This window comes from Indicator indicator, chromosome 9 (genome assembly GCF_027791375.1).
Source record: "Indicator indicator isolate 239-I01 chromosome 9, UM_Iind_1.1, whole genome shotgun sequence".
Taxonomy (NCBI): domain Eukaryota; kingdom Metazoa; phylum Chordata; class Aves; order Piciformes; family Indicatoridae; genus Indicator; species Indicator indicator.
In genome coordinates this window covers 11,873,584-11,891,745 of record NC_072018.1, presented here as the reverse complement: position 1 = coordinate 11,891,745, position 18,162 = coordinate 11,873,584, and the positions used below count along the sequence as shown (strand labels likewise).

The 18,162-nt window shown below is 42.4% G+C and overlaps 1 protein-coding gene across 1 annotated transcript; it reads right to left on the bottom strand.

The window, feature by feature from the left end:
• Positions 1 to 1,322: 1,322 nt before the first annotated feature.
• BUB1 (BUB1 mitotic checkpoint serine/threonine kinase) lies at positions 1,323 to 18,105 on the bottom strand. The gene is given in 25 exon segments (XM_054383635.1): positions 1,323 to 1,518; positions 2,969 to 3,075; positions 3,313 to 3,490; positions 3,584 to 3,741; positions 3,933 to 4,094; positions 5,827 to 5,942; positions 6,555 to 6,695; positions 7,204 to 7,409; positions 7,926 to 8,004; positions 8,444 to 8,624; positions 9,325 to 9,406; positions 9,827 to 9,917; positions 10,865 to 10,954; positions 11,654 to 11,779; positions 12,204 to 12,256; positions 13,073 to 13,404; positions 13,740 to 13,900; positions 14,824 to 15,014; positions 15,115 to 15,167; positions 15,796 to 15,902; positions 16,170 to 16,210; positions 16,880 to 17,076; positions 17,552 to 17,696; positions 17,775 to 17,834; positions 18,089 to 18,105. Coding segments are annotated over 25 exon segments (3,270 nt in total).
• Positions 18,106 to 18,162: the final 57 nt, after the last annotated feature.

The following is an 18,162-nucleotide window of genomic DNA, read 5'->3' as shown; positions in this document are numbered from 1 at the left end:
CTGCCCATATCTCTTCTTCAGGCACCCCAGGAGACCATTGGCCTTCTTGGCCATGAGTGCACATAGCTGGATCATGGTCACCCTTCTTGTTCACCAGCACTTCCATGTCTCTCTCTGCTGGCCCTTTTACACATTGAACCATTTAAACAGAGGAGATACACCCCAAGATACAGGGAGAGACAGGGAGTTATTAAAGCCAGTTGTTTGTCTCCCTCCTGTGGATAGAAGCACAAATGAAATGAATGCCTGAGGCTCTGCTGAGGAAACATCCTTTCTTCCTATCATTTGACAGGGTTATAGACCAGGACACTACATGAGCACTGCACTGTGAGCAGCATCAGGATAACTGCAGGCTGTGAACTCCCCTGGAACCTCCTTGCAAGGAACAAAACCCAGCACCGATGCTTCTCTTGTGTTCAAGATGCTTTCCAGATTTCTTTGGCGTTTGTATAATTCAGGTTAATACCTGTTGTTTGGATATTCAACAAGATAGCTATCAAGGCAAGTCAGCCTTGTGGAAACCTGAGCGACTTGCACAGGCAGCACGATTCAGCACTGTGTGGCTGCTGTAAGTAAAAAGCGCACAAAGCAGATAGAAAGAGGAAGCACCTGTAAATGAATGCTTTCCTTGCATTTTCTCAGAGCCTTTCCACAGTATTCTGCTACAGTAAAAGAAAACAAACCTCATCTTCAACAGAAAACAACCCTTCCAATTCCATTCAGGAGAGATACTTGCATCTTGGTTTTACCCTGTCTCTGATAACTGTGTTGCAGTGGTCAGAAGTGAATGTAACACAAGTGGCAAGAGTGATTTCAGTCCTATCTAATCTAAATCTAATCTGTGGACCTTGGTTTCCTTTGACCGAGAAGCTCCTGAGAGAAAGTGCAGTAGAGCAGGAGGGCTGTGAATGTAGGAGCCCCAAAACCTGAAAGAGCTGCAGCAGCAGCACTCTGCTGACTTGCTAATCTGTGCATTTGTCTTGTTGCTGACTCAAAATAGCATTTCAAAATATTCATGTTATCTGCAGTGGCTTTTTGAGATCTACCAAAAACCTGTCCTGCTTACAAAGCCCTTTTCCTCCCCCCCTTAGAAATACATAATATTATGGCAACTGGCTAGTCTCCAGCATGCCCCCATCTCCTAAACTGGATGAGTCAAATCAACCAGCAATTGTACTGCAATTATTTTCCCCAAAAGCATAGGAAGAGGCATTACCCTTCCTGAAGTTAACCCCAAGAACATTTATTTCTAAGCCAATTTATTATAAAAAGATTTCAGAGCACTGAAACACCAGTCCTGAGTAACTGCACAAGCTAGAGGGTCACTTCCGTGAGCGTTTGTGCTCTATCAGCAGCACAACGAGCCTGTTCCGAAGGAACTTGATCTCCTTCGCATATGACTTGCAGAATAGGTCCTTCAGCCTTTGGCGCAGAGCTCCTAGAGAAGGCAGGCTGTGGCAGCTGGGGATGTTCAGCATGCTCTCAAAGAACTCTTTCCACAGTTCAGCATTGGCAAGCCTGCAGAAGAACAAAAAAGCATCAAAAAACCTTCTCACTTTGAACTGTTAAAATACTATTTCCTTTATTTCCTCTGTTGCCTCCTCAGAGGCTGGAACAACTGCAGGGATTGCTGTAACAACTGTGGCCTCTCTGCTGGGGCACACTCCTAATGACCCAGTGGGATCAAGTTCTTCACCATTATGGTGGTGAAGCACTGGAACAGGTTACCCAGCGAGGTGGCTGAGGTCCCATTGCTGGACAGATTCAAGGTAAGACTTGACAGGGCTCTGGGCAACCTGATCTAGTTGAGGATATCCCTGCTTGCTGCAGGGGTAGTTGGACTAGATGACCTTTAGATGTTCCTTCCAACCTAAAACATTCTGATTCTATGATTTCTCCTTGTTAGATGTCATTTCCTCCTTCCAGGCAGCAAGGAGCTGAGGATGCTGTGCAATTCACAGCATCATAGGAAATTATCACAGAAACCTATCATGGTGGGGGTTGGAAGGGACCTCTGGAGATCGTCTAAGTCCAACTTCCCTGCTAAAGCATAGTTGTCCACAGCAGGTTGCCCAGGATCACCTCCAGGCAGGTTTGAATCTCTCCAGAAGAAACTCCACAAGCTCTCTGAGCAGCCCGTTTCAGGGCTCTGGAACCCTCACAGGAAAGTATTTTTTCCCATGTTCAGATGGAACCTCCTGGGTTCCAATTTGTGCCCACTGGACCTTGTCCTGCGCCTAGGCACCACTGTAAAGAACCTGATCTGTTGACCCCCTGCCCTTTAGATATTGATGAGGATTGAGAGGATCCCCTCTCAATCTCCAGGCTAAGCAGCCCCAGGTCTCTCAGCCTTTCCTCCTCACAGAGACGTTCCAGTCCCCTCAACATCTTTGTAGCCTCTGCTGTACTGTCTCCAGCAACCTCTTGTCTCCCTTGAACTGGGGAGCCCAGACTTGGACCAAATGCTCCAGATGTTGCCTCACTAGGATAGAGAGGAAGAAGAAACTCCTTGACCTGCTGGTTACACTCTTCATGCATCCCAGGAGACCATTGGCCTTCTTGACCATGAGGCCATGTTGCTAGCTACTGGTGAACTTCTTGTCCACCAGCACTCCCAGTTTCTTCTCCACAGCACTGCTTTCCACAAGGCAACCCCTAACCTCACTTGGTGCATGTGACTACTCCTCCCCCGGGACAGAACTCTACACTTGCTCTTGTTGAGCTTCACGAGGTTCCTCTCATCCAACTCCAGCCCATTCAGGTTACCTCACCACATGAACCACTGAAACTCTTTGCGTAAGGCAGTGAATTTTATGAAGCAGTTCCCATGTGCTGAACACCCACAAGTTTTAAGGGCATCAAGAAGCGCAAGTAACGCTGAAAGTTGTGACAGAAACTAACCTCACACAAAGCTAGTATTAGTGACATCTTTTGAGACAAGGTTTTGAAAAGATTTGAGACCACCAACCTTCTGAAGGTTCCCCCAGGCTTCCAGACACCATTTTCATTCTTCACTTGCATGTAGGAACCAAAAAGCATGCAGTAGACCGTTGCTGCAATGCCGAAGTAGTCTGTCTAAACAAGGCAGAAAGAAGATTCCTGTTAAAAAGGCATTAAGAGCACTAAAAATTAGCTGAAACACACATGTGGAGCCAAGACAGCTCATGTTTTTTAAATCAAGGTCATGTTTTTAAAGCAACAAGCTGAAGCTACAACTTTTCTGCAAAAGTCCAACATTTATAGACTCCGTTTATTTATACCAGATGCATGTAGTAAGCTCCAAACATCCAGGCTGTCCATGCAACTTCCTACCTGGTAGTTCCACGGTCTCTGTGTCAGCATTTCAACGCACTGAAACCCAGATGTTTCACACTTTGTAGTAAATGCCGTTCCTTCAGGGAAAAGTTTCATGTCTATACTCTGGCCCAGGTCAATGAGGGTCAAGCCATGGGAAAGACCATCTATGTCACATGTATCATTGTCCAGAAACCTTCAACCATGGTGAAAAGAAGTGATCATGTAAGTCTCAAGGCTGTGACACTACGATATGCAGGCACATCAAGCAGCAAAAGGAAATACTTGCCTTTCTCCAAGGATGAAATTGTCAGGCTTAATGTCACCATGAATGATTTTGCAGCTGTGGAGCTCTTCTACCATATAAAGAATTTTTACAGCAAAATAGATAACAAGTGCTTGAGGCATCACTTTCTCAGGAAGCTTTTTGTAAATGTTGATGGCATTCTGTACACAAAAAGATAGGAAGAACCATCAGCTACACAGAAAGCTTCATATGGATTATCCACAGGTCCCTGTTGATAAACACAGAATGGAGGTCCAGGAAGCTGCAAGTAGAGGGGACATCTGAATACTCTAATGTAACAGCACTCCAAAGAGAACATAGATTTTCCAGAGTAGAAATTGATGACACTTACCAGCAATGTTCCATAGTTGTAGAGCTCACCAACCAAAATGCTGCCATTATTAAAGAAATGAGCAGAATAAAAGTGGATGTAGAGATGGTGTACACTTGGATCAAGCCTTTCCAGCAGCTGTGTTGCTATGTAGAACTCCCAAGGGTTGGCAGGCTTCTGGACCTGTAACCAAAAACTCGGTTTACTAGGAAAACCTACTAGCATTTAAAGCAACACTGATACTTCTGCTGGCAACAGACACATTGTATCAGAGAGAAAGCTTTTGAAGCCAAAACAATAAACTCCTTCTGATTCCTTCCCCTGCCACAGAGAACGGCAACAAAACTGGTGAAGGGGCTGGAAAACAAGCTTTATGAGGAGAGGCTGAGGGAACTGGAATTGTTTAGTCTGAAGGAAACTGAGGGGACACCGCATCGCTCTCTACAACTCAGTGAAAGGAGTTGATCTCTTCTCTCTAGTCTCAGGTGACAGAATGAGAGTACATGGCTGAAATTGTGCCAGGGGAGTTTAGATTGGATATGAGGAATAATTTCTTTACTGAAAGAGCCTTGGAACAGGCTGCCCAGGGAGGTGGTGCAGCCACCATGTCTGGAGGTGTTCAAGAAATGTGTAGACATGGCACTTCGGGACATGGTCTAATGGCCATGATAGTGCTAGATCAATGGTTGGACTCGATCTTAGTGGTCTTTTCCAACCAAAACAATTCTATGTTTCTAGCTGATGCTCAAAACAACCTTAAATCACCTTTATATACTCCTTAGTTTCATACAAACCTCCTCAGTTAAGATCTTACATAAGAACGGTTTCTGCTGGAAGGTTAAATACTTCAATCCACAAAAAGATTCCAGAGGCAGATGTGATGTAGAGAGGCTAAGGGCATGTGCCAACTTAAAATCTCACAACCACACTTCTGCCAGACTGCAGTGCTGCACATGTGTCACCTCAGCCAGCAGCAGATGCAGGCATGTGTGACCTTGTATAACCCTCTGGCCTAAGCTGACCTTGCAATTAAACTTTCCTTTTGGCATCAGCTCTGATGTAAACATGCTATCATCTGCTGCTCATTTCTGTACTGAAGACAACAGGACAGAGAGAAGAGAGAGAGAGCTGCTCAATCTGCAACTGTTACCAAAACAAGTGTGTTTATTAATAAAGGCACCCTGGAGAGGTGTCACCCAGCAAAGTCGACATGATAGCCAACTGGCACCAAACAGGCTGGCTGCACAAAGAATACTTCTTCTGGTGGCCCCAGTTTTATCAGCAATCTACAGACATTGCAATTTGCTATGGACTAATGGCACTCATGCAAGCAGCTGCCTGTGTTTAGCTGAGGAAGCCTGGCTGTAATGCTGACTCCTTAGGGAGTCCTGTGAGACTACCTTATAAAAGGGATGAAGATGAAATTGAGTCAAGAGGATAAATAACTTCCTGTGCAGAAGGCATTAGACATCACAGAACTCAACCTGAACATGGCTTTAAGGACAGAGGAACACACTTTACTTCATATCTGAGGGGTGGGTGTCAAGTGGAGGGGGCCAGGCTCTTTTCGGTGGTTCAGTGATAAGACAAGGAACAATGGGTTCAAACTTGAACATAGAAGATTTCACCTCAACATGAGGAGAAACTTCTTTACAGTGAGGGTGACAGAGCACTGGAACAGGCTGCTCAGGGGGTTGTGGAGTCTCTGGAGCGTTTCAAAACCCACCTGGATGCATTCCTGTGCAGACTACCCTGCTTTGGCAGGGGGTTGGACTCAATGATCTCTTGAGGTCTCTTCCAACCTCTAATGTACTGTGATAAATGAGAAAATTCCATAGAATCCACCCAGGGTAGATGTCATTATTATAAGATCCATGAACTTTCCAGAAAGCTATTTTGAATCAATGCTACTTACCTTGCATATTGCTTTCTGATTGTTTCTAGGGTTACTTGCATCCAGTATGGAAACTTGATAGACTTGGGCAAAAGCTCCTTCTCCTACCAAGCAGTCTACATGGAATGAGTTGGAACCTTTAAGAGATTAATGACATTAAATACTGCTTGCAAATTTACCAGAGACATCAATACTCAAGGGAAAACAAGTCAAAAAAGCACCAGCCTATATGCTATTTTTCTAATCTTTGTGCTAGTCCTCCTCTACGAGGCTCTTCTTGCTAGGCAGCCACCTTTCTATAGGAGACACTCTGTAACTCACTCTTGGAGAACAAGAGTGCTGCAAAGTGTCACACACTAAAGCCCAGTGTTTCTAATTTAGTCTGACTCCCTGTAAGTAATCAAATTCCAAAGTGCACTCCTTAAAAAGTAAACATTACTTGTATGACTTAAACATTATGTTGCAATTACAGTCTTACAGATTTTGTTGACACAAGAGGGCTGCTGCTCTATACAAAGTTGAGGGAGATTATTAGGAAAGGAAGACTAGGAAGATTCCCTGTGCAGAATATCAAATTAAAAATGCTTATGCTACCAAAAATCAACAACAACTCCAGGTCTAACTTAAAATCTGAGGTTTGGATAACCTGGATACACGTGCAAGTAAACTAAATTAGAAAAAATACTTCAGAGGTTCTCAGAAAAAATGCAAGGTCTCCTTTCAAGTGAAATGTTTGACATAGCTCTTACCCAGTGGGAGTTCAGCCTTCAGTATGATGGGTGGAAGAGAGGATTTCCATTCAAAGTAACTGGTATAGGTGTGGAGTGGTTTGGGAAGCTCTGACAGGAATTTGGAAATCAATTCCTTATCCCAAGGATTCTCAACAAGTACTTTGAGGAAAGAAAAACAATTAAGCTTAAAGAAAAGTGTTATTTCAAAGGGGTAACATAAGCTTAAACTTGAATGAATATTACTGAATTTAAAACAAAAATCCTCCCCCTGCCAAAAAAAAAAAAAAAAAAAAAAGGCTAAAGTGCTAAAGTTAAGTATTCTTCAAATTTGACAATACATTTTTTTATATCTATGGTTTCCCTGGTAAAGCTGCCCAGAAAGACAGAGGTTTCTAAAGAATTTGAGTCTCAACTAGCAAACCCTTAGGCAGTCCTGAGTACTCCTGTACTTCAGGCTGTCTTTGGCATCATGTAACAGGTACGACCCAGCTTGTCCCGCCTTGCCTTACATCACTTGTCCACATGCAGCAATCTCCTTTCAGGAGCCAGAAAGACAGTTCTCTCACTGCAGTGGCTACCTTCATGCTGTTAAGGCACTGCTGCAGGAACATAACACTGCTCCAGTCTCAAACTTGGATGGTGGAAAATCACAGGCAATGCTTTGTACCTGCAGGTCTAACGCTTTGGGCTGTCCTGTCCTGCTCAGCTACAGACAGCTTTTCATGGGAAGCTTTGTCCACCCTCAGAGAGGAGGAATACTCAGTTCCGCTCACGACAGTCTGCTCAGGTAATCTTTGAGAAGGAGCTGTAACAATTCCTTGAATTCCATTTCCTTGCAGCTCTCCTTGTTCTGCAACACGTTCAAGAACAGGGCTGCATTTTTAAAACAAAACACTATTAGGTGACAGACCTGCTGTGGTATTTATGCATCTTCAGTAAACAAAAACATGTCAAATACCTGCACTTGCAACTTTAGTCATAACCAACATTAAGATTCATAAAATGGACATTTCTGAGGAAAACAAGATCTGGTCATATCATGCTACCCATAGCCTAATAACTTTCAAGTTATTCATTAAGCTGAGCGAATATCGAAAAGAAATCAGTAGTTTTACATGCACATCCAGTAAAACTTGCAGAACTGTTAACTTTAAATTTAAACATGTTAGAAAACTTGAATCATAGGAGCATTTTTAGGGGCAATATCACCATTCCCAGGTTCATTTAACCCCACAAAGTGCTGAGCTGCAACAGATGCAGACTCAATCTGACACCAATATATCAGCTCTTGATGCCTTGGAAAGTTTGAATCGAGAGCAGCACAGCAAACCTGCCTGCTCTGGCAGAAATATGACCAGCACTCTCAAGCCTTGGAAAGCTGTGACATACCTGAGCTTCTTAGCTTTTGACTGCTGGTGCAGTTCTTCAGAAAACTCCAAATCCATTTTTGGCAAGCCATCTCCACAGGCTGGACAAAGGGAGCAGCAAGAACAGGAAATGTTTATTTTCCTCAAAGGCAACCGTATTTAGAGTATTCTTACCCAGAAAAGGTTAAGTCACACTACAACTGTGAAAGCTGCTCACATATCACAAAAGCTAGAACAGAACAAGTATATTTTAAAACATAGGAGTAAAGATAATAGCCTAATTATTTTAGAGAGTGTACTGTAAAACTAAACAGGGGCAGATGGACATAAAGGTGTCCCCAGAAGATGGTGCTGGGACTTCAGTCAATTTTTCGACTATTTACAACCCCTTGGCACAGTTCAGAGCAGCAGTTCACCAGCCCAGCCAAAGTCTCTTTTGTCCCTTGCCACCTTCTCTTATTCCTTCAGTTAAAGACTCTGGGAAAGTCTGGAAACCAGGGCACAGAGAGGGAGTTATGCTCTCAACCTCAAGGGTTTTACCTTTGTCCTCCGCAGTCTGCCGTGAGTGTGCCGAGAGGTAATTAAACGGCGTCGATACAAGCTGGGCAGCTCGCGCAAAGTCTCTCGTGTTGTTCGGACTAGGAGCTAACGTTTTATTATTGCTTGGTACATTCCACACTGTATAATCATCCTGCAAGAACTCTGGTGTTCCTGCTTCTTCCTAGAGAGGAAAAAAAAATTAAATATATAAAGATTTAAAAATTAAGCCATCAGAACTATACTGCCAGAGCTGCCTTGTAACCTACCAACAGCCTTTGCAGTCAGTTTTGATAACACTGAGTCTGCCTGTGTCAACTCACAGCACTCGAAAAATAAAGGAATGGCAATATAAGGAAAATCACAGGTAAGCTTTGTGGTAGGCCCGAATGTTGGCAATAATCAACACCACAGGAAAATACTTGATAACAAAAAAAACCAAAAAAAACCACAACAGCTGTAACAATCTGAAAAAGCCCATCTCATTACTTAGTGATAGCATATATCCAAGCAGCCTAAAGTTTTACCCATCTCCTTGGCTATAGAAACTGTTAGGTGGTTATTAGAATGTTAAGTGTCTCTTGTTTCCTGTCCTTCCTACCCAAAACAGATGCCAAATTCATGTATCAACTGCAGTCAGATTTGTTCTAGGAACAGAGGCATCCACTATGAAGCTCCCAGAAGCACTGCAAAAATTAACAAGTGGGAAAGTTCACCTCATTGGCAGGAAGTGGGAAAGAGTATCTAGACTTCAGCTAGGTCTCATTCCTAAGAGTATTGCAGGACTGGGAGTAGAACAAAAGTAAATACGACCACCTCTGATATCCCTGTAAGTATGTAACCTGTTTTGCAAGAATTACTCTTGAATAAGATCCAATACTCACTTCTGTACCCCGTGTAGAGTCAGTCAAAGGACATTCTCCAGTAGTTCTGGGTTCCTCTGGCTTATTTTTATGCTGTGGGATCCTGAGAAAACAGGTAATTTAGAATAGCTTTTCCCCAGAGACTTTCCAGGCATCACAACAAAGACTTGCTGTTTTTTGGTTTGTGGGGTTTTTTTTGGTTGGTTTGTTTTTTTTTTCCTTTCTTTTTTTTTTTCCTTAATGAATCCTATTTGCAGATACTTAGAGAAGTCAAAGTAGCTCAGAGAAACAAGCTACCCACAGTCATTTGGAAAACTAAGCATATCAAGTACACTGTCCAAACAGGGAAGTTGTGCAATTCCAAAGAGAAGCAGCTACAGCTTTCTCATGCCACTTCCAGGCAGCTGCTAGCAACTGCATTCAAGCCAATCCTCATGCTGCAAATACAGTCACAGCAAAGTTACATGGAACAGAATCAATCCCATCTGTAATTCTTAATACACTGAACTTTTTTCCTCCTTACCTACTGTTCTCTTTTTCATTCTCATCTTCAAAGACAGAAAATGCAGGTGTGACAGGGGCAACAATATTAAGTTTCAGAGTTCCATCAGGCTCTTAAAAGATAAATGAAGATATTATTTTCAACCAGCAAAGTTCATAAGAACAGTCATTATTTTCAGCCCTAACCAGAAAAATTATGATCATGGCTGCATCCAGCTAGACCAGAAGCATCCTTAGAATTGCAACTCATCTCTCTTATAAGCTCTTGGAAACCAAACTGGCCAGAGTACAGACGCCTTCTTGGCTGCCTCTTACTGGTTGTGAAATGTCTTTCTGCTCACTGTTGTCGGCCTGGCTTTCAGACACTTTAAACTGTCACGATAGGCTGGAGATTCAAATACTAACACCCCACCTACTATAAAGCATTTAAGAAAAAAAGCTTTACTCTTATGAAGTACCAGCAGTGCCCCTTCTCAAAGTCAGGGGTCAAATACCAAAGAACTCCCTACAGAGAAGCAAAATGTCCACTAATAGGCTTGCTAATAATAAAGTGCTTCTGATATTTGTGTCCAAAGAGCCACAAAGCTGAAGGGTCTAGAGCACAAGTCTTACAAGGAGTGGCTGAAGGAACGGTTTAGCCTGGAATAAAGGAGGCTCAGGGGAGACCTCCTTGCTCTCTTCTCCCTGAAAGGAAGCTGGAGTGAGGTGGAGATCAGTGTGTTCTCCCAGGAAACAAGCAAGAGGACAAGAGGAAACAGCCTAAAGTTGTGGAAGTTTAGGTTGAACGTGAGGAATAATTTCTTCCCCAAAAGCATTGTCAAGCTCTGGAACAGGCTGCTGAGGGAATTGTTGGAGTCACCATCCCTGGATGTATTTAAAAGATGTGTACATCAAAATTTAGAACCCATTAGAAAACTGAATTCATTATCAGGAAAGAAATGGCTTCTTCACTCCACAACTACTCAAACAATTCAAAATTATGAAGACCACTGGGAGGGGCAAACAGAAAACAAAAAGAAGAGAAGTAGCATGGACTGAAAAAATAAGCAGTGCTCACCACTGTTTTTGCAGAAGACTTCAAATTGATCCTCACTTTCATTAAGAGATGACTCAGGCAAGATGGGTGTCTGAAATACATCCATGAGAAATCCTAGAAGAATAAATAAACCCCAGAAGAATATATCACCATCAGTAAAGGTCAGGGGTTCTTTCCTTGCATATAGTCAAACCAAACGTCAATTTATTATTATCGCTTATGGAACACCTAATAATCAATTTAAAGACTCCAGACAACTCAACAAACACATGAAGATCCAATCTGGCCAACACCTACTTGATGGCACCACAACCTTACTGACTTTTTTTTTTTTCCCCACCAAGGTAAGATTTCAAGATAGCCTAAAAGAGCAAATTCTCCTTTAGTTTTAGATATTTGGAAAACTAATGAATACCACAAGTGTTTCTTTGATTGTAATTTTAACAGATTCAGCTGCAACAGTGTGCCATATGGTAACAGTTAGCCTTACTAACAAACTGGAACATGGCAGAAGAGCACAAAAAGTATAAAAAGCATCAGGATATTATTACTCCACTATCTGGCTTCACAACACAACTCCAATTTCCCTTTTAGAATTTTGAAGAAAAAACGTTTAGAACTGACAACATCCTTTAATCAAAGGCCTTTTGCATAAGTCAGCTTTAGGGTAAGCTCAACATCGACTGGAATTGACTTGGAACATCCTAACACTCTTCCACAGTAGCTTGTTGTAGGTCTTCGTTTCAGAAATAGAACATTTGAGAATATCAGGCAAGATCCCAATGGAATGAGGATGTTATTCCTGATGCTTACCCAATGCTTCCTTTGTATGGACTGTAGGTGAAGGCTGCACTTTGAATGGCGTTGCCTGCATCGCTCCTCCCAATGAGGTGTTTGGGGTAGTGTGAGAAGCAAAAGAAGAATTTCCACCTCTAGATACTAGAAATGAGAACAGTAAGATCATTGCTGAAGCAGTCTGGGATTGTTTATCAATATTTGGCTTGTTCAGAGATCTGCTTGGAAGGTTCCCAAGGGAGATTGCCCTGAAGGGCAAGAGGGACCTTGGACAGCTGGGTGGCCTACGAGGACTCCATCAATTCACAGGAATAATCCATTATCCACAAAGTCAAGCAGGCAGGAAACCAACAAGGACAAACAGCGAACTCCCAACCATGCTCAAGCTAAAACAAATTGCACAGAAGCTGGAAACAAGGACTGGCTCCATGGAAGGGACAGAGACATAACCGAAACATGCAGGAATGGAGGCAGGAAAGTCAAAAAGGCTAGCTAGGGTTGAAGCTAGCAGCCACATGTCAGTACCAGTCATACCAACAGCATCAATCTTTATCAAACCTGGGCTTACCTTCTTTCACACCCACAGAAGCAGTTAATCCAGCAGCTGTCTTGTTAGGGTGCCTTCAAAGGAAAGACTAAGAACATTAGCTTGAAATAAAAGCATCAGTTCAGGACTCAGTAGTACTTCACTCTAAGCAGCAAAGAGGCCTTTCTCCAGCCTAGAACAAAGGAAATATCCCAGACAGACAGCAACTAGTGAGCTTCCCCCTACCCCAATGAATGACTTTTTAGCTACACAAATGAAGCATACAAGAGATCTTTAGAATATTATTAGACACTGTCTCTGAAGTTTCTTATACAGTTACCAGTAGTGATAAAACCTGAAAGACAGCAGAGTCCTTTAAAAGGTTAAAATTCAGACACTAAACACTCATCTCCGTTTGCCTCCAAAATGAGTAGGAACTGGATTTAATTTCTTCTTGTTGGCCAAGCCTACTCTGCCATGCTTGCTTTGCCAACCTAGGTTATCCTTCTGCCCCTCAATTTTCTTTCCTGCATTAGTCAAGTCACACAAGCAAGAGCAGAGAAGATAAATACAAGCACTTTTCTCCTCTGGCGACCTTTGCAGTCAAGATGTAATGTATGGGGTCTGCATCTGCACTAAGCATATCCTGCTGTTTATTTCAGGCACACCATGGACACTTCATGCTAATTACTTCAGTTACACTGAATTTTCTCTTAATTGCAACAAATAAAACACAAGGTTAAAGGAATTAAAAACTGAAATGAAGATTATAAATTGTGTAAATTTGAGCTGTTTCCATGGGCTAGTTCAAGTTTTATTCAAATGAGGAAGAAAGAGACATTTTTCTTAGTTAATTCTCAGCTGAAGTGTAGATACTGAAGAGCATGCAGAGTTAGCCTATTCATACATACTGTTCTCCAGAGCTCAAATTCAGAGCTGAGTCAGGATGTGCCTGTTCCTGAGCTGAAACATTACTGAATGGAGGGTGCAACAAACTCTTCTGGAGTTCTCCAAGCCCCAGCTGAGTTTTGGCTGCATTCTTCTTATGTGTTGTTTCACACAGAGAGGTTGATGCCATCTGGTGTTCCATGGGCTTCCCTGACTGGAGTGAGAGAGCAGTGGATAAAATACTTGGTGAAGGCCAGTCTGGCACCAGATCTCACATGTTTTGCAGACATGAACTTTGACAAGGTGCCATCTGGTTCTGCTCTAGAGTTGCACTGGGTATCACAAGTGGATACACCTTTAGGGATGAGAAATGTTCTTTTACCCTCAGACATCCCACCTGCATATATAGCCATTGCCATTTTTTCTTTTATTTCTGCACAACTAGAACAGTTTTTCATGCATAAAAGAACTTTCATATACAATTAAAACCAAGTTGTGGAGAAGTAAAACCAAACATTTGTGTTTTAGAATTAAAATACTTATTGTCAGGTACTTATTTTACACCAAGTACCTGTACTAGTCAGGTATTGCAACCTGCACCTCCAGATTTGGTTAATAATCTTCTCCAGTCACTGTCTAAATTTGGTGAGCTAAATTCATAAAGAGTGCTCCTATTGATCACCTACTTACCACCATCTCATTTGATTCAGATGATGTTGTAGATGCTGGTTCCAGTCTAGCTCTCTCCAAGCTTTTGGTGATATGGGTAAGCTGTTCCAGCTTCTGCTCCAGGGCTTGCAGTTCAAGCACAGATGATTCTTTCTTCCTTAAGGAGTTTTTCTCCCCTTCTTCTGAAGATTAAACAATGATATTAAGTGAAACAGTTAATCATTATCCAGATGAGTTTTTCAACACAGACAATTTAAACTACTTGAATTTAACATGAAGATACATAGCCTGTACAATAATAGGATGACATTCAGCTCTGGAGGCATAAAAGTTCAGGAGGTGCAGGTATTTCTCACATGTCCAACTTCTCAGTCTTCATCCCTTAAGTGAGGGCTACACAACACTCTTAGCACTGGTATTTTGGTTTTGCTTCTCTAATTTGTCTATCTGAAGGCTCACTAGTTTTTCCTTCAAAATGTCGTCATTCAGCTAACAAAGGTATTGCCTCTAATTCCAAACTTTGCCTTTTCTGTACCTGAAGACCATCCCAGATACAAGCACACCACCACTGACTATAGAGTTGGAAGGCCTTTGAGATCATCAAATCCAACCATTAACCCAGCACTGCTAGAGCTGGAAGGCCAAGTGAAGGCAGAGTGAGAGTCTTGGCTGCAGCATGCCTTTATTGACTGGGGTCAGGGACAAAATGTAACATCAGACATAATCACATGACAATTTAAAGGGTTCTCTCTTATTACAGGAATCAAGATCATCTCCATCTGTAATTACAGATGGCAAAGCTCACCTCAGTACTGCAAAGAGCTGCTCACTTTCCTCAGAAGAAACACTAATCTCTATGACAATCTAGGTGTGAAAAGACGAACTCAAGGGATGAGCTTAAGCAGTAAATATTGATGTCAGTTTTTTGCCATGTTATCTGACATTTTCCAAGCTCGCCCCACCCCTTTTTTGAACAGAGATGCTAACTTGGGCTTCAAGAAAATTTTCAGGCTTCAGGAGAGAGGTTGAAAAGACAGAAATGCAGCCAAGTTTTCCAAGAATATGAGAATGTTTCTGAAATAGCTAGATGGAAAGAGCAGAATACCCCATTCTTGCTGTCTTCTGAGGCGGTTGCGTTTCTTGACATATCTCTTGGCTCTCAGCTCCTCAAACGAAAGTTCAGATCCTTCACATACAAGCAGATTTTTGTTGTACATTGCAATCTGCTCACATTCCACAACAGCAGAGGACGACTTAGGAAGAACTTCAGATTTGGAGATGTATGTAACATACTTTCTGTGAGGAAAAATAAGAGCTGTATTCGAGTGTATCACATTTAGTCTAGAGGTGTATTCATTTTACCACAGTGTGACTTTAAAAAAACACAAACACTTACACTTCTTCTCTTCCACCAGAGGAATAGGACTGAGCAGCAGCAGAATCAGGACCCTAAAGCAGGGTGGAAGAAACAAACAAACAAACAAAATTATAATACTGGAATTCTTTCTTTTTAACTACTCATTTTGACAAGATCAGTAACAACAAAGCCCCTAATATTTGATTCTGATTGAAAATATACAATTGAAACCATGAACATAGCAAGGACAGGTCAAAAAGACAGCTCTACAAATCATCAGAGCCTGAGAAAATTCATAATGAAGATTTAGACATAGAAGAGTTTGCTGTAATCTCTGAGAACTTTTAGAAGACAAACAAGCTCCCAGAGAACTTTGAGAGATAGATGTAGCTCTGGAAACTGCTATCCAGGACATTAGAACTAGCTGAACTGGTAGTTTTCATTCCAAAAAAACCCAGGAGTGCAATAGATTTCTTGGGTTTGTGGAGAACAGACCCACTCAATTTCTTTCTTTGGTAAGTTATCCACACTCAGGGAACAAGCAGCAGACACAGTAAGTTTTAAGCTCTATTCTACCATCTAAGATATCTTTCAAATATTTGCAGAAAATACCAAACAAGAAACCAACTGAAGACCAGTCCAGAAATCTCTCTTCTTTCTCTGGTTATATCTTTTATTCATTCTTAAAGAGGATCCTCTAAATGCCTCATTAATAGTCACCTGATTTTTGCAAGCATACACTTGGTCATTAAGATTCGAAACACCTTTTCGAGGAGTCATTTGATTTGCAGCATGTGAAGTTTGAAGTGGTTTTATAACAGGAGCATCTGGGACAGATAAAAGAGGTTTGCATTAATGAGAAGAAATAATTTTCTCATTTATGAATTTCTATTAAGTTTATACATTGGAAAACTAATATCTCGTTTTGAATACACCTCCCTTACGAATTATAAATATGGACAGGAAAAGAGGAAAAAGTAAAAGTAAAAGCAGTTTTTACAGAAAACTTATTTTCTTCAGTCACAAAACTCATTGATTGAGGTAAAAGAATAATCTAACTGAGGTGCATCTCAGAGTAGTATCTTTAGCCTCACCTTGCAAAGGAGGATTCCCATGATCGTAACTCTGCAGAAGGCTAAAATGCAAGAAACATCAGTTATCTTTAAGTCACCTGTCCCTCGTTCCTCCCACCCCCCAGGAAGCTTTGATTTCCCTTTACAGTCATCATGTCATGAAATTTAACACCAAAACACTTAGGTTCATTGCAAGACACTTGTTACTATGTATGGACATAAGCTGTTAGCGTCACATTCACTAAAGTAAAGCAAGCTGCAATAGGAAGCAGCTTTGAATCTGTTTTCTCACCAGCAGAGGGAACACACAGCATCCCAGGTAGCACCAAGATAAACACAGGCAGTTACAGGGTGAGCTACAGCCAGTTAATACACTCTGGAAAGCATACAGATGTCCCTAACTTGAAAAGTTGTGTGTTGTTCTCGTGGCAAACTTATTTGAGCTTTCAAGTAATAAAGCTCACAGATAATATTTCCAAGGTAGGCAGCTTGAAGCAGGCCAGGCTATGCATCTTTATAGTCTGGATAAACGCAACAGATACTATATGGAAAATCAACAGTTAAGGGATTTTCTTTCTGGGCACTACTTCACTGTTTTTTTCTCAATAAGCTTTTTAAAACACTCAACAAACATGGAACAGAAAATAAATATTGTCAAGCTTATACCTGCCTTTAACAAAACCACAACACTATCTAAAGAGCTCAATGAGTAGAAGACAAATCAGATTTACCAGTATAGCTGTTGCAAGTTCTCTTGTGGCTGTGCCTGGTTGTGAAGTCCTTTCTGAAGGACAGCTGCTGCACACTGCACATTACCTTCATTTACAAGCTGCTGAGCCCAAGCAACATAGAAATTAGATGCCTTTGCACCAATTCCCTGTCCATACAGGTAGTCAAAATACTGGCAAGGAGGACTGATGAACTTTGCCTAAATGAGATAAAGATGAATAAGAGATGCATAAGCTGTACACACTTTCAAAAACATCCAAGGAAGTTGCAGGCAAAAACCCCAATAACAACTCCTTAGTTACTACCCTAGAAAAGCTTTATTTTCTAAAGACAGCTGGTAAATAAGATGTCTCTCATACGCTAGGCAGTTTAAAAAACACAGCTGGAGAAAAAAGAAGCTATCCTTCAGTAAGACTGAAAAGCTCTTAGAACTCTTGCAAGAGGAATACATCTGAATTCTACACATAGAATGGTTTGGGTTGGAAGGGACCTTTCAAAGTCCACCTTGCCCCTGCAGTCAGCAGGGACATCTTCAACTAGTCCCATCCAACCTGACCAGGACTGTTTCCAAGGATGGAGCTTCTACAGTTCTTTGCAGTCACAGAGCTACAGAACAGTGGGACAAACTTAATTTTTTTAGGATGACTTAACTCCCCAGACTTGCATATACCTACCAGCTTAATGCAGTAGTTAACAAATCTTGGATCCTGGTGGTACCTCTTGTCGTTTAAAAAGACCTTCACAAGTTCTTCCAGGAGAGTGGGCAGACGGGTTTCTTTTTCTTGAAGGGGAAGACATCCTTCTACCCACTGTGCGTACCTGAAACACACCCAAGTCGGTTACAGTCCCACCGTGCCCCAGCAGCCACGCCAATACCTGAGCCCGGGGCGTACTGACCTGTCCCACGGCTCCAGAGGGTCCGCCCCTTCGTAGTTCAGTATCTGAGCTTCGTAGCTCCTGAAAGGCAAGGGGGCAGGTCAGTCTGAGCCGATGGCAGGAGGATCAGGTCTAGGGGCTGACCGCTTTCAGCCCCCGCGAAACAACCGCCTCACAACTCCTGCGGGAGAACCCTGGCCTGTACTCTTCCCGCTCCCCTGGGCCCCCTCTGGCACCCGTCCCAACACTCCCCCCAACTGAAGCCCGGACAGCTTCGATCGCCTCCCCACACTCAGCAGCCCTACTGTACCGCTAGGGCCCAGGGCGCCTCTCACCTCACGATCCCCTCCATGATCCGCCCGCACAACGGCCGCGCAGTTCAAACCCGCCGCGCAGGCGCGCCGCGGCC